The following is a 14723-nucleotide window of genomic DNA, read 5'->3' as shown; positions in this document are numbered from 1 at the left end:
TATCCGACAGTATGACGCAGGACCTGCTTTTATTGGAACAATGGTCCTTGACCTGGCAGCTGAGCTTCAACGATAAAAAATGCAAGGTCATGCACCTTGGCAACAATAATCCGTGCAGAACGTACACATTGAATGGTGAGACCTTGGATATAACTGCAGCAGAACGAGATTTAGGGGTGATCATTAGTGAAGACATGAAAACTGCCAATCAAGTGGAGAAGGCTTCATCCAAGGCTAGACAAATGCTAGGTTGCATCCGTATAAGTTTTGTTAGCCGAAAGCCCGAGGTCCTAATGCCATTGTGCAGAACCATGGTGAGGCCTCATCTGGAGTACTGTGTACAATTCTGGAGGCCACATTACCGTAAAGATGTGCTGAGAGTTGAGTCGGTTCAGCGAATGGCCACCAGGATGGTCTCAGGGCTCAAGGATCTCTCGTACTAGGAAAGGCTGAACAAATTGCGGCTATACTCTCTCGAAGAACGCAGGGAGAGAGGAGACATGATTGAGACATTTAAGTATATCACTGGTCGTCTCGAGGTGGAAGATGATATTTTCTTTCTTAAAGGGCCCTCGGCCACAAGAGGGCATCCGCTGAAAATCAGAGGCGGAAAATTTCATGGCGACACCAGGAAGTATTTCTTTACCGAAAGAGTGGTTAATCATTGGAATGATCTTCCATTACAGGTGGTCGAGGCCAACAGCGTGCCAGATTTTAAGAATAAATGGGATGCCCATGTCGGATCTCTAAGAGGGTAGAGTTAAGGGGATGAGTCATCAGAGTGCGATCTCTCAGTTAAGGGGGAGGGTCAATAGAGTGGGCAGACTTGATGGGCTATGGCCCTTTTCTGCCATCATTTTTCTATGTTTCTATGTTTCTAAGGGTTTGAACCCAAAACATCAAGGTGTTGAGGCTGTAGCTCTAACCACTATGCCACACTTCTACATGGCTTAAGTTTTTAAATAATGATGGTTTCATGTTGATTAGATCTGGCCAGAAGTTGTTTTACAAACTTTAGTTCCAGAGCTCTTTCACTCAAATACATTACTGCTCTTCCCCTTTTCTTTTACTGTCTGCTTTATGGGTAAATAGTGCAGTTTCCTTTGTTCAATGTCTGCTTCATGCAATTGGAATTTAACAGCAGCCATTTCAAAGAGGAGAGGAGAGGGGTGGCTCCTAGCAAATTCAATCCAAACTAAATTAACCTCTCTCTTTAATTGTTCTCAACCCTACCTAGTGCTTCAGGAAGAAGAAAAGTGCAAGCTGTTTATCGTATGGTTCATAACTTCAAAAGCCACACACAGTAGCACGAATCTTTGTGAACAATTTAAAAATTAGAACAAATATGAGAAACAAGCCAGTTACTTTTCAGAGTGGTTAAATTACTGCCTATCTTATAAACTTCTCTGAGTTATTATCCAGGGATTTTGATAATTGCATTATCTTGTAAATCAGGCATGGTATCTTTGTAACACTATCACAAAGGTTCTGAAGGCACTCCCTGTGTAAATTTTAAGAGATGAGGGTACATTTAGAGATTCAAGCTGGATTTGAGTATACAATTATCCAATTTTAAGTCAAACCAAAAGGTTTACTCAACCAGATGTGTGTCTTGCCCATAATTTATGGAACAAAATAGTAAACTCCTGTACCTTCCATGGATCACCCTATGCCTTTCCAAGCAATTCAAACTTCAAACAGGTATTGAGAGATTACAATAGCCAGAAAATATATTAAACGGGCCCTGTGCATATTTTGTCCAGTACATTTATTCAAAGTGAAAGTCACAAAGCAAAATGAGGAGGAGGAGCAACCTAATGGTTAGTACAGTAGACTGAGCCTAGGGAACTGGTTCAATTCTCTCTGTAGCTTCTTCTGAGCAAGTCACGCTCCATTGCTTCAGGTACATAACTTAGATCAGTGTTCTTCGACCGCCGTTCTGCGGACCAGTATCAGTCTGCAGAAATTTACTGCTGGTCAGTTAAGGATTTGGGTCCCCTCCAGGCAGTTACCTTCAGTGTATCGCAAACTGTGTACATGGCAGGAAGAGAGGCTCCAGCGCCTGCATCAGCAGCTATCTTGCTTCTACTGTCACGTATGCCGGGACTCCTGCTTTTCTTGTCTTCTCTCTGCACTCCCAGACCAGCAGCGGCAGCTGTGTGCTTTTAACTTCGCAACACAGCTGCCACTAGCAATAGTTTAGACCAGGGGTCTCAAAGTCCCTCCTTGAGGGCCGCAATCCAGTTGCGTTTTCAGGAATTCCCCAATGAATATGCATGAGATCTATGTGCATGCACTGCTTTCAATGCATATTCATTGGGGAAATCCTGAAAACCAGACTGGATTTCGGCCCTCTTGAGGGACTTTGAGACCCCTGGTTTAGACGCAGTTTCATGAGGTAGCCTCAGGGCCTTTGCTAGGCCAGCCCGTTTCGATGATGCGAGGCGGGCTGCCTGATGAAACCGCAGCTAAACTAATGCTAGTGGCAGCTGTGTGGTGAAGTTAAATGCACAGAGTGAGCTGCCAGTAGGCTAGAGAGAGGAAAGGTACTGCTGGAGAGGGAAGGGAGAAAGGGTACTGTTGGACAGGGGAAGAAGGGAAGTGAAGAGAGTTACTATTGGATAGGGGAGGAGGAAAGGGAGAAGGGGTACTGCTGGACAGGGGAGGAAGGAAAAAGGAAGGAAGCAACTGGCAGGGAGATTAGAGGAGGGGAAGAGGTCAGGGTGGAATGGAGAGATCAGATGAGGGAAAGGGGAGAGACAGAGGAATGAGAAAGTAGAGAGAGATTGATGCTGGGAAGGGGGTAAGCAAAGAAATAAGGAGAGAAGGACAAAGATGCTAGATCTGGTATAGGAGAGATAAAAATGAAGAGAGCAGTGAAGCTGCAATGAATCATGTAAAAAGGAAAGACTACAGTAGCTCAAGGCAGCCATTACCTGTGAGTGATCATCACGGGGCAGGAGCGTGGGAAGATCGCTCATGCCCTGAAAACCCACTAGACCACCAGGTAATGCTTAAGGGGGGGCTTACAGGGCTTAAAATAGCCAGGGGGAAGCGGGGGCTAGGGGCAGAATCTGCCCGATTATTATTTGCGTTTTTTTAATATTCGTGGGTCGGCTCTGCCCCTAACCCCCGTGGATACGGAGGGAGAAGTGTACTTTAATAAAATATGTTCAATATAAAATCATAACTATTTGAGGCTTGTGCAGATGGGATCAGATGGTTTTCGGGGACCGAGCTCATGGGGACGGGGCAGGGATGGGGGTTTTTTTCATTTCAGTTTTAGTAGTTTGCCGGTTCACAAAATAATTCTTTTATTTCCGCCGGTCCATAGGTGTAAAAAGGTTGAACACTGACCTAGATTGTGAGCCCACTAGGGACAGAAAACGTACCTCCATATAGCTTATGTTAATCGCCTTAACTAAACCCACAGAAATATAAAATTCATGACCCTTAACTACCAGTTTACTTCACCCACATAATTTTTGCGATTATCAAGGCCTACTCTTTGGACGACCTATTACTATCATATACACCAGGGGTGTCCAACCTTTTGGCTTCCCTAGGCCGCATTGGCCGAAAAAAATGTTTCTGGGGCCACACAAATGCGCAAATGTTGCAGCAAGACAGAGGAGGGAGCCGGCAAGACGGTAAACACCTGGGAGCAGCAGAGGAAAACACTGCATCGCCCTCGACCGGGGCTGCACAAAATACTTTACTGGGCTGCAGGTTGGACACCCCTGATATACACCATCAGGGCCAAGTACTGTACTATGAAAAGTCAATTTGGAAAACGTTGGTAACACGGAATTCATCTGCTCAAATTCAGATTTATGAGTATCCCACTTCAGCATCTACACCAACAATTTATTTTCCCTCAACCAGGAGCTTTACAATTTTTATCGTGTTTTTTTTCCCCTCTCTACCCTTACCTGTAAGATCACCAATACCGAATTGGAAGAATCACTAATTGCGACACTATTCTACATCCCCCCCCAAAAAAAATGGACCAGTGCAAAAGAAGAATTCTTCAAATTCCTCTCGGCCAACACCATAAAAGGAGATATAAATGTCCACCTAGAACAAGTGGAAAAACCGGAAGTGATTGAAATCGACACATTCCTAACTACCCTGGGCTACCCTGGGAATACCAAACAAAGAGGTAACACACGAAAAGGGACACCAACTGGACATCGTCACCTTTTCCCACAAAGACCTCACTAATCCAAAGATTCAATACTCATAGGAAACTGGGAAAAATGCATATGGTCAGACCACTACATTCACAATTTTGAACTACTTTGGCAAAAGAAAAACTCTATTGCAAAACACACAAAACAAAGCCAAACAGAACAACATTGTCACCTGCAAAAGAATCACTAATCTAACAGAATTCTGGAAGAACACGATTTCCCTTCCAGATGGGAAAAATTAACCAAAGATATACTAAACCAAATAGCTCCTGTCCAAACATACAAAAAGAATACAAGGGAGTCTAAAGAATGGTATGATGCCGAACTACTAGCCCTCAAAAAAGAACTCAGACAACTCAAAAGATTATGGCTAAAAACTGCCAATGGGGACGACAAAACCAATTTGAAACATAAAATGAAAAACTACAAAAACCTGATAAAAGAAAAACGTCGCAAATGCTATGCACAAAAAATAGGAGCAGTCAATACCAACAGTAGAGAACTGTTCAAACTATTGAACAAACTAACAGACACTACACAGATCCTAAAAAATCATAATGAACGGATACCAACGGTCAACACCCTCGCTGACCACTTTAGCAAAAAAATCATTGATTTAAGAGCCTCAATACCTTCACCTTCACCCAACTTCGTTTTCCAGTTCACTCCACAGGAAAGAGAGCCCAATGTCAATATGTACTGGAATCAATTCGAACACCCTGTTTGGTCTAACTTCCTCACATTATTCAATAAATACGCCAAATCAAACTGTCTTCTAGACGAATGCCCATCTCAGATCATGCAAGTTGCAGTTCCCGAATTCAAAAGGGATCTATTTAACTGGGCAACATCCACTCTTACAACTGGAATTTACCAGGAAAATATGGGTCACATTCTAATCACACCCATCCCCAAAGACCAGAAGACCTCACTCACTTTGACGTCCAACTACAGACCCATTGCGAGCACCCCCTTCTTCACCAAAATGTTGGAAGGGTAGGTCAACCTGGAACTTGTAAATCACTTAGAAAAATTCAATCTCTTAAATGACCACCAATCAGGTTTTAGAAAAGGATTCAGCACCGAGACAGTCCTTGGCTCTCTCCTTAATCACTTATACAATATCTTCAGTCATGGCACCAGCGCCCTGATCTTACAATTAGACTTTAGTTGCGCTTTTGACCTAGTGGACCACGAAATAATGCTCACATGCCTAGATGCAATGGGAATATCGAGAAGTGTGTGGACCTGGTTTCAAGGCTTCTTAACTAAACCATCATATCAAGTGGTCAATGATGGGAATTACTCGGAATCCTGGAAAAGCCCCTCGGGAGTCCCTCAAGGCTCCCCACTATCTCCCACCTTGTTCAAGGTGGGACCTAGGGGGATATCTCCTCCCTAGGTCACCTACTGCAAAAGTTAAACCTAATATATTACATTTACGCAGATGACATCTCTATATTAATTCCAATAACAAATATGACGAATGCCACATCCAAACACATCTCCTTCATTATGATGGAAATTGAACAATGGACTACAAACTTTAAATTGAAATTAAACTCAGAAAAAACAAAAATTTTCCTGGCTAGCCCAAAAGAAAAAATCACTACAACTACAATACAAATAAACGGCCATGACCACCCAATATTAAAAACTATAAGAATACTAGGAGTCACTCTAGATAACCAACTAACCATGACCGATCACACAAACTCGGTGACAAAAAAATGCTTCTCCACTCTTTGGAAACTGAAAACCCCCAAAAAATATTTTGACCCTCTAGCTTTCAGATTATTGGTACAGTCACTGATTCTATCCACCCTGGACTACTGTAACATCATCTACTTGGGGATACCTAAAAAAACCATAAGAAAACTGCGAATAGTTCAAAACACGGCCGTCCGCTTAATATTCAGACTAAAGAAAAGTGATCAGGTTAGTCCCTTCTACAAACGGTTGCACTGGTTACCAATCGAAGAAAGAATTCTATTCAAATTCTCCTGCTTTTGCTATAAACTAATCTGGGGAATGGCCCCCAACTACCTTCTACCTCACTTCGAATTCTACTCCCCCCATTAGATCTACCAGAAAACACAACCTGTTTGCATACCCGAAAATCGCTGGCTGCACATATCGAACCTTCCTGGACAGAACTTTCAAGTTCCAAGCTGGTAGACAGCAATCGGCTAGGCTATTTCATCGATACCGCTAGGCTGACCTACAGCATCTTCCGGAAAGAATTAAAGACCACTTTGTTTAAGAAATTCTTGTCCTAGCCAGACACTCTCCCGCAAACATAACTTCCATACCTTACCCTAAATTTCTTCCTCACACTAGGTATCCATATTCCCTGTCTGCTAAAATTCCCTCTTCATAATTGTATCCAGATACTCACTGGTGTCCGATTATTTTCAATGTAAAATGTAAAATAGTTAATTTCTTATAATTCAACCTATGTATAGTTTTCCTTTCAACCACCTTGCATTCATCTACTGTAATTCGCTGATTGTACAGCTCTTCTTCTTTGTGAGCCGCCTAGAAGTCGCAAGATTATGGCGGTATAGAAAAATAAAGTTATTATTATTATTAATATCAACTCTTCCTAAACCACTCCGAATGAGCTACCTTTGTATAATCAACGTTGCTGCTGATACTCCTAAGTTCTAAGATCAAATCAGATCAAATTTTTTTAAGATTAATGTCTCCAGATACATTGTTTGGCTGAGGAAATGCCGGGGTATGCCGAGTACGAGTTAATCCTTAACATAAAAATTATATGGAACTCGTCAATATTTGCATTGTGATTTGTACTGTGCGACAAAGCGATTTCTGTCCTCTAACTACGATTCACGTGCTAGGTCCCAAATAAAATCCAAAGTCTATCCATTTTGCCCGAGCTCAAATTACTCCCCGAAAAAAAGCAGAGGTTGGTATCCCAACACTGGATTTCAGTGAACAATAATATACTATGCCCACTGCCAAAGGATTAAACCCACATTTAATTAAAAAAAAAAAAAAAAAGTCATAGCCTTCTGGGGTTATTCTGTTGCGATATCAGCAGCAGTATTTGAAGCTCTTACTAATCAGGCTTTTGCTACCTAAACTCATTAACACTGAACTTTTCTGACACGTTTTTTCTTCATGGCCCACCTCTTGTTCAATGCAGATATATCAACGTGTGGTGGACACCTGGAATCCGCTTCCAGAGGGCGTAATAGGGCAGAGTACGGTACTGGGGTTCAAGAAAGGATTGGACAATTTCCTGCTGGAAAAGGGGATAGAGGGGTATAGATGGAGGATTACTGCTCAGGTCCTGGACCTGTTGGGCCGCCGCGTGAGCGGACTGCTGGGCACGATGGACTTTTCAGGTCTGACCCAGCAGAGACATTGCTTATGTTCTTATATCTATCTGTGCAGCACTATTCCAGGTGGGCGAGAGAGACACACAGAAGTAAACAAGCCAGAGCAGTTACTGGAATGGGTGGCACATCAGGGCAGAAGGAAGGGAGAGAAGCACCTCCTCCCTACCTCATGCCTTTTCATTAAATGTCCCTTTATGAACGTTTTCAGATGCTATTCCCTCCCCTCAGATCTCCAGAGATGGTAGGAGAGGGAAAGGTCATAGTTATGCCTTCACCACCCCCACCTCACGGTAGCACTCAAAGGCCCCGCAGTCAAACACACACAGGCTCAGACCCCCCCCCCCCCCCCTATGACCCCCTTACCTGGCAAGAGGAGGCAGAGATACAACAGCACTACCCGCCTCCCTACCGACCACCAGAGAAGAGGGGCGGTGTGACGGGGGAAGCCCATTCCCCCGCGCTGCTTCTGGTCGGCTTCTCGGTGATAGGCGACTCTCAGTCCAGTACACAAGAATGCGCAGTCCCGGTAAGTACCACTTGAAAAGTTTAACTTCGGGGGCAGCTACTGTGCCACGGCCATTATGCCCGCTCGGTATGTACAAGTTGTTGGGGGTTTTTTTTTCCCCCAACAATCCAATCGGTCCCGCGCGAGTAAAGAATAGTGAAAGAAAAAGAAAACCGCCAGAAGACGCGCGAGACAAACGTAACTGCTGCACGCGCCGAGCAAACTTCCAGGGACCGTACAGAGAACGCGGCACGTACCACCTACTGCACCTACTATCACCCAAAGAAGCAGACGTGCGACTCGCTTCAACTAAAGGAGTTTTTACTGTCCCGAAGCAGCCGAGTCGGATTATTCTTAGCTAAAAAAAAACAAAACGAAATCTCAAGAGGAAAAAGCCAGGCCCTGGCTTTATAAATGATGCTCTTTCCCCCCTTCTCAATAATCTCGCCCAGGTACAGGAGACTTGAAACTTCAGGATTTTAGGGGGGTGAGAAACGAGAGGGGCAATTCCTCTCTGAGGCCTCAAATTCTTTTACTGTTGGAATTGAGACTTCGCTTCCCGAGTCATCATATCTCATTTGACTGATTAAAGTGGCTGAGCTGGTCCAAAAGTCTCTTCGTGTGACCTGCATCTGCATTTGGAATTCAGGTTCTCCCCTCCAGCTTTAATGAAATTTTCCTCAGGAACTAGGGAGTTTCCACAAGAGGCAGGACCTTGCTCACCTTGGTAACAAGCAAGAGGGGGTGGAGGAAGGAAACGCATTACAGATACCTGAAGAAATGTTCACTTTCTACTGAGAATGTGACGTCATCATGAGACATGTTACAAGATTCCAACCGGAAGGTATGAGGCAGGTGTCAGGTCAGAATGAATAATTCTTAAATGCCGGCAGCTATTGTTATTATTTTGTAGGATGTAAGTTTTTCTTTCAAACAGAATTCCATTGTCATCTGTAGTTCTTTGTACAGCCTCTTCTGAGGAAATTCTAGGTTGTGATGACTCTGCACCTTCTGGAAGAAGGGTTTTCCATATTTTTAAACAAATTGTACATATAAGTTGTATTACAGAATGTAAAGAAATGTAAAGTATTACATGTGGGGAGCAGAAACTCGAGGTACAACTATACAATGGGAGGGATGTTATTGAATAAGAGTACACAGGAAAGGGACTTGGGGGTAATGGTGGACATGACAATGAAGCCGTCGGCACAGTGTGCAGCGGCCGCTAAGAGAGCGAATAGAATGCTTGGTATAATCAAAAAGGGTATTACAGCCAGAACGAAAGAAGTTATCCAGCCGTTGTATCGAGCGATGGTGCGCCCGTATTTGGAGTACTGCGTCCAATATTGGTCGCCGTACCTTAAGAAGGATATGGCGTTAGTCGAGAGGATTCAGAGGAGAGCGACACGTCTGATAAAAGGTATGGAAAACCTGTCATATTCTGAGAGATTGGAGAAGCTGGGTCTCTTTTCCCTGGAGAAGAGGAGACTTAGAGGAGATATGATAGAGACCTATAGGATCATGAAGGGCATAGAGAGAGTAAAGAGGGAAAGATTCTTCAAACTTTCTAATAATAAAAGAACAAGAGGGCATTCGGAAAAGTTGATAGGAGACAGATTCAAAACAAATGCTAGGAAGTTCTTCTTTACCCAACGTGTGGTGGACACCTGGAATGCGCTTCCAGAGGACGTAATAGGGCAGAGTACGGTACTGGGGTTCAAGAAAGGATTGGTCAAATTCCTACTGGAAAAGGGGATAGAGGGGTATAGATAGAAGATTACTGCACAGGTCCTGGACCTGTTGGGCCACCGCGTGAGCGGACTGCTGGGCACGATGGACCTCGGGTCTGACCCAGCAGAGGCATTTCTTATGTTCTTATTAGTATCATCTCTATGTTATTTGAATGTTCTGATTTGTGCTTCTTTCTCCATGCTAACCATCCATCTCTGTCCTCCCCTTCCGTTTCCCTTCCCTCCCCTGGAGGTCTGGCATCGTTCCTTTTTTCGTCTCCATCCCTGCAGCTGCAGCGAAGGATCCCACCATCCCCAGACCCACCATCTCTCCTTTTTTCAATTACCCTTTCATCCAGCATCTGTCCCTCCTTTCTCACCACCCCAGGGTCCACCAGCTGTCCCTTTCTCTTCCCAACTACCTTCCTATCAAGTATCTCTATCCCCCCCTCCACATCATCCCTTGTGTCCAACTTCTCTCCCTTTCTGTTCCTTCCCTCCCTCTATCCCATTGTCCACCATCTCTCTCCCTCTCCTCTGTTTTTAGACCCATTATTTCTTCCCCTCCCCCTCCCCTCAGTCCAGCATATGCACGTCTGTTTGGACCCCTCCTGTGTACTTCTACACCCGGGCCCGCCCTCCGCTCCGAAGGTCTGCATGTTTTCCCCCTTCTTCCCGGTCTCACCTTCGAGATTTGACCCGCTGTTCCTTCCCTCCCTCCATCCCAGCTTCCTGAACTCATCTTCAAAGCAGCTTGCAAGAGGATCACCTGTCAGCTGAAGCGAATCTAGCAGGCTGCCTTAGCCTCTGCAGCACATTCCCTTTGCCCCGGTCCCACCCCTCCTCTGACGTACGGGATTGCGGCAGAGGGAACGTGCTGCGGAGGCCGAGGCAGCCTGCTAGGTTTGCTACAGCTGACAGGTGACCCTCTTGCAGGCTGCTTTGAAGATGATTCAAGAAAGCTGGAATGGAGGGATGGAAGGAACAGAGGGTCAAATCTTTGGCCAAATCACGGGCTAAATTTAATTACCCTGTGGGCCAAATTTGGCCCGCGGGCCTGAGTTTGACACCCCTGGTCTAACTCAAGCTCCAGAGGAAATCTAGGAGAATTTAAATGGTGTGCCTATGTCCAATGTTTAAAACGTTCATAACTAGATTTAGTAAAGGTGCATCAGAAGTTGACAATAATCCATCTTAGCTGTATAAAATGAGATTCGGTTCTTATCTTGCTAATATCATTTCTAGTAGATAAGTGTGTCATTCTGGACAATAGGGTATTCTCCCCATGTTCACAAACTATGCAGAAGGAATCCACTCCAAGTTTTCAATTTCTCCTCCATCACCAGAGGTCTCTGCTGCCCTCTTGAGTTGTACCAAAACAAGCGATAGTCCTATATAGGAACACATAAGAAGGAGAGGTATGGGGAGACTCCCTGAAATATAGTGTTGTTCTGCTCTGAAAATATAATGAACATGTTAAATATTACAGTAGAATAACTATACATATCAAAAATGTTTATGGAGTTCAAACATTCCCCAATGAGCTATAGCAATACATTATTTTTCATACCCTTGAGGGCTTACTGACGTAAAAATCTATGATGCCCTTCTCCTCCTTTAATAATTCTTTTCATTAGTTTTGTTTTTAGTTTATATCAGTGTTGATGATTGAAATGCTAATATATAAAAAATCTACAAATAATATTTAGAAAGGAATCCCTTGGTATTTTTTCCCTCTATTTCAATTTCTGTGTGTGGGTAATAAATTTATTAAGACCGTTTTTTAAGTGATAAAAATCTCACCGACTGGGTAGGGCTCCAGAATGACACACCTATCTACTAGAAAATATATTAGCAAGGTAAGAACCTGATCTCTTTTTCTAGTGCAATAGGTGTGTCATTCTGGCCAATAGGGACATACAAAAGCAGTCCCCAAAATCTAGGGCGGGATTTTTGCGCCTGCTCGCAACACTGAGGACCCAATGCAATGTCCTCTATTGCTGCTATATCCACTCAGTGGATCAGGTTGCTGCCCTGCAAAACTCTTCATGTGAAAGCTCATTAAGAAGCCAAGCTTCTAGTCGATTGTGCTTTCACAGAGACCGGCAACTACTTGCCTTAGGCAACATATGCTAAAGAAATAAATGGCCATGCAAATCCATCTGGAAATGGTGACCTTGGACGCTGGTCTGGCTCGTTGAGTCTGACTGGTGAGCACAAAAAAATGGAACTCATTAGAAACCACTAGGTAATGCAGAAAGATTCCTCCTCACATCCAACATTTTCAGAATCCAGTCCTTCTTCTTTGACCCCGAGGGCTGGAATGCAGGCAAACTTCTTGATTGACATGAAAAACTGAAATAACCTTCAGTAAAAGTATGGAACAGTGTGCATGGAGATTTTAGTCTCCATGATCTTGAGGAAGGGCTCTTGGCATGAAAGTGCCCGCAGCTCCAAGATTCTTCTCACTGACATAATGGCTACAAGGAAAGCAGTCTTTAGGGTAAGATCCATCATGAATGCTTCCCTAAGGGGCTTCTACAGAGCCTGACTGAGGCCGAGTAAGACCACGTTAAGTTCCAGGATGAAAACTGATGTTTTTACCAGTGATCTGAGCTTAGCTTCCCTTTTAGGAATTTGACTACATCCAGAAGAGATGCCAAGGGAGCTTTACATTCTCGGGCCCAGAAAATATCCCACCAATTGGAACTGGAGTGATACCACTGCAAGACCCTTGTCAAGGCCTACATGCAGAAAAGCTAACATCATTGAGATCGGAGCAGAGAAAGGCTCCGCCTTCTCCTTAAAGCACCAGTTCTGAAGCATCTCCCTGCTTTAGTGTAAGCAGAGACCGTCGTAGGCTTCTTGGCTATAAGGAAAGTAGCAGTATCCTTTGCACACTAACGCTGCATGCTCAAGAGCCATGCCATAAGAGCAAAGCAATATGGATCTTCTATCCATGAGGCCCACATATCATGGTCTGTGCAGCCAATCTGGTGCCATGAGGATGATTCTCCCCAGATGGTTTGCAATTCTGTGGAATATCCACCTTATCAGGGATCATGGAGGAAACATGTATAAGAGTTGGATCTTTGGCCATGGCTGGACGAGAGTGTCCAGTCCTGAGCTTCTGGGCTCAAACCTTTGATAAAGAAGTGGTCTACCTTCTTCTTTCTTGCTGTAACTATCAAATCAAATGTTGAGCAACCTTAACGACGAACAATGGACTGGAAGGCTGTGGCAGATAACTTCCATTCTCCCAGGTCTAGTGTCTGCCTGCTGAAGCAATTGGCTTGGACATTGTCCACTCCCGCTACATGCACTGCCAAAAGAGCCTGAAGGAGTAACTCTGCTCACTGGCATAATAAGCAGGTCTCCAGTCTCATCTGCGCACTTGACATACACCACCACTGTAGCATTGTCCAGGAAGACTCGTACTGCCTGCCCATTCAGCCTCTTCTCCAGCTGCTTAAATGCTAAACAGATGGCCTGAAGCTCCAGTTTGCTGATTGACCACTTCTCTGGGAGATTGACCAATGTCCCTATACTAGTCATCCATTGCAGTGAGCTTCCCAGCCAAAGAGGCTGGTCACAATCACCCACAAAGCTATTCTGAGAGGCATGCCTCTTGACAATGCCTTTGGACTGAGCCACCAAATCATACTGGCATGGGATTCCGGAGTCCACAGCAGAGACCGATTGTGGAGCCCTCATGATAGCAGCGCATTTTGGAGAGGTTACATGGGAGCCTTCACACACAGGACCACGTCTATAGAGGCTGCCATGCCTCCCAGCACTTGAAGGTAGTGCCAGGGGGTTAGAGCTGGCTTGGACATCCTGTTCGTTATCTGGGTAGAAAGTTTCTGTCTGTTTGCCTCTGGAAGACAGACATGGCCTTTTGCCATGTTGAAGACTCCCAGGTATTCCAGAGACTGAGACGGGACTAGTTGGCTCTTTCAAACATTCACTATCCAACCCAGCCTCCGCAAAATGTGGGCTACCTAAGTCACTAGTTATTCTGCTTCTGAGAATGACGGAGCCCTGATCAGCCAGTTATTCAGGTACAGATGCACTTGCAAACCTGTCATGTGGTGCACTGTCGCCAGACCAAAGGGGAGTGCCGAGAACTGGAAATAATTCCGCAGAGCATTAAATCTCAGGACCTTCCTGTGCTCTGGAAAGATGGGAATATGAAGGAAGGCCTTTGTCAGATCTAGAGAAGCCAGAAATTCCCATGGTGCAACCACTATGATGACTGCACTGTTTCCATATGAAAGCTTGGAACTTTCAGCACCGAATTGAAAGTCTCTGCCTGGGCTGGCCAGAAGCTGCCTGTTTACCAGCATTTTCTCTGCTCACCGGCTGCCGTTACTGCTTCAGGTGAGGGAGGGAGGGGGGTTGTCAGAATGCTCTGCTGTTTTGGGAACAGAGGAAGGGGTTGTCAGGACTGGCTCTACTGCTTCAGGAATGGGGGGAGTGAGTGGGGGAAGAGAAAGTGGGAGAGAAGGGGAGAAAGTGGGAAAGAAAGAAGGGAAGAACACATGCTGGACCTAAAAGTGGGGGTGGGGTGATGATAGAGCGAGATGGGGAGACCAAATGTATTTCTACAGTAACTTTCAAGCAGCCAGAAACTATAGTTATCTAGCATCTACCAATCCACATGGATGCCAGATAACTGAGATTCTACTGTACTGTATATGATTCCAAAGCCTTACTGATGATTGAAAGATACATTTTGTCCTCCATCCAATGAGTAGAGTTGGGGAGTTAACCAGCCTCTTCTCTCAGTTTCTTGACAACAGTGTGGTATTTTGAGTACTATGCCATGCAAACGCTGAGAGCCCCTCTGTTGGTAGGAAATAACTGTTTCTGGAGTGTGCATTGGAGAACCATCGGAGTAGTCTCAGGGAACCCAGGTTGGAAAACACTG

The 14723-nt window shown here is 44.6% G+C and overlaps 1 protein-coding gene across 2 annotated transcripts in view; it reads right to left on the bottom strand.

Annotated features, from left to right (window-relative positions):
• The window catches only part of LSR (lipolysis stimulated lipoprotein receptor), a 121524-nt gene extending 113373 nt beyond the window's left edge, over positions 1-8151 (bottom strand). For both annotated transcript variants that reach the window (XM_033963576.1, XM_033963577.1), the window contains exon 1: positions 7922-8151. In XM_033963576.1, the coding sequence (XP_033819467.1) occupies positions 7922-8009 (88 nt within the window). In that variant the 5' untranslated portion in view covers positions 8010-8151. The remainder of the gene's footprint in view (positions 1-7921) is intronic.
• Positions 8152-14723: the final 6572 nt, after the last annotated feature.

This window comes from Geotrypetes seraphini, chromosome 11 (assembly GCF_902459505.1).
Source record: "Geotrypetes seraphini chromosome 11, aGeoSer1.1, whole genome shotgun sequence".
NCBI lineage: Eukaryota > Metazoa > Chordata > Amphibia > Gymnophiona > Dermophiidae > Geotrypetes > Geotrypetes seraphini.
Note: the sequence above shows the minus strand (reverse complement) of the source record. Positions and strands in the feature narration are given on the sequence as shown.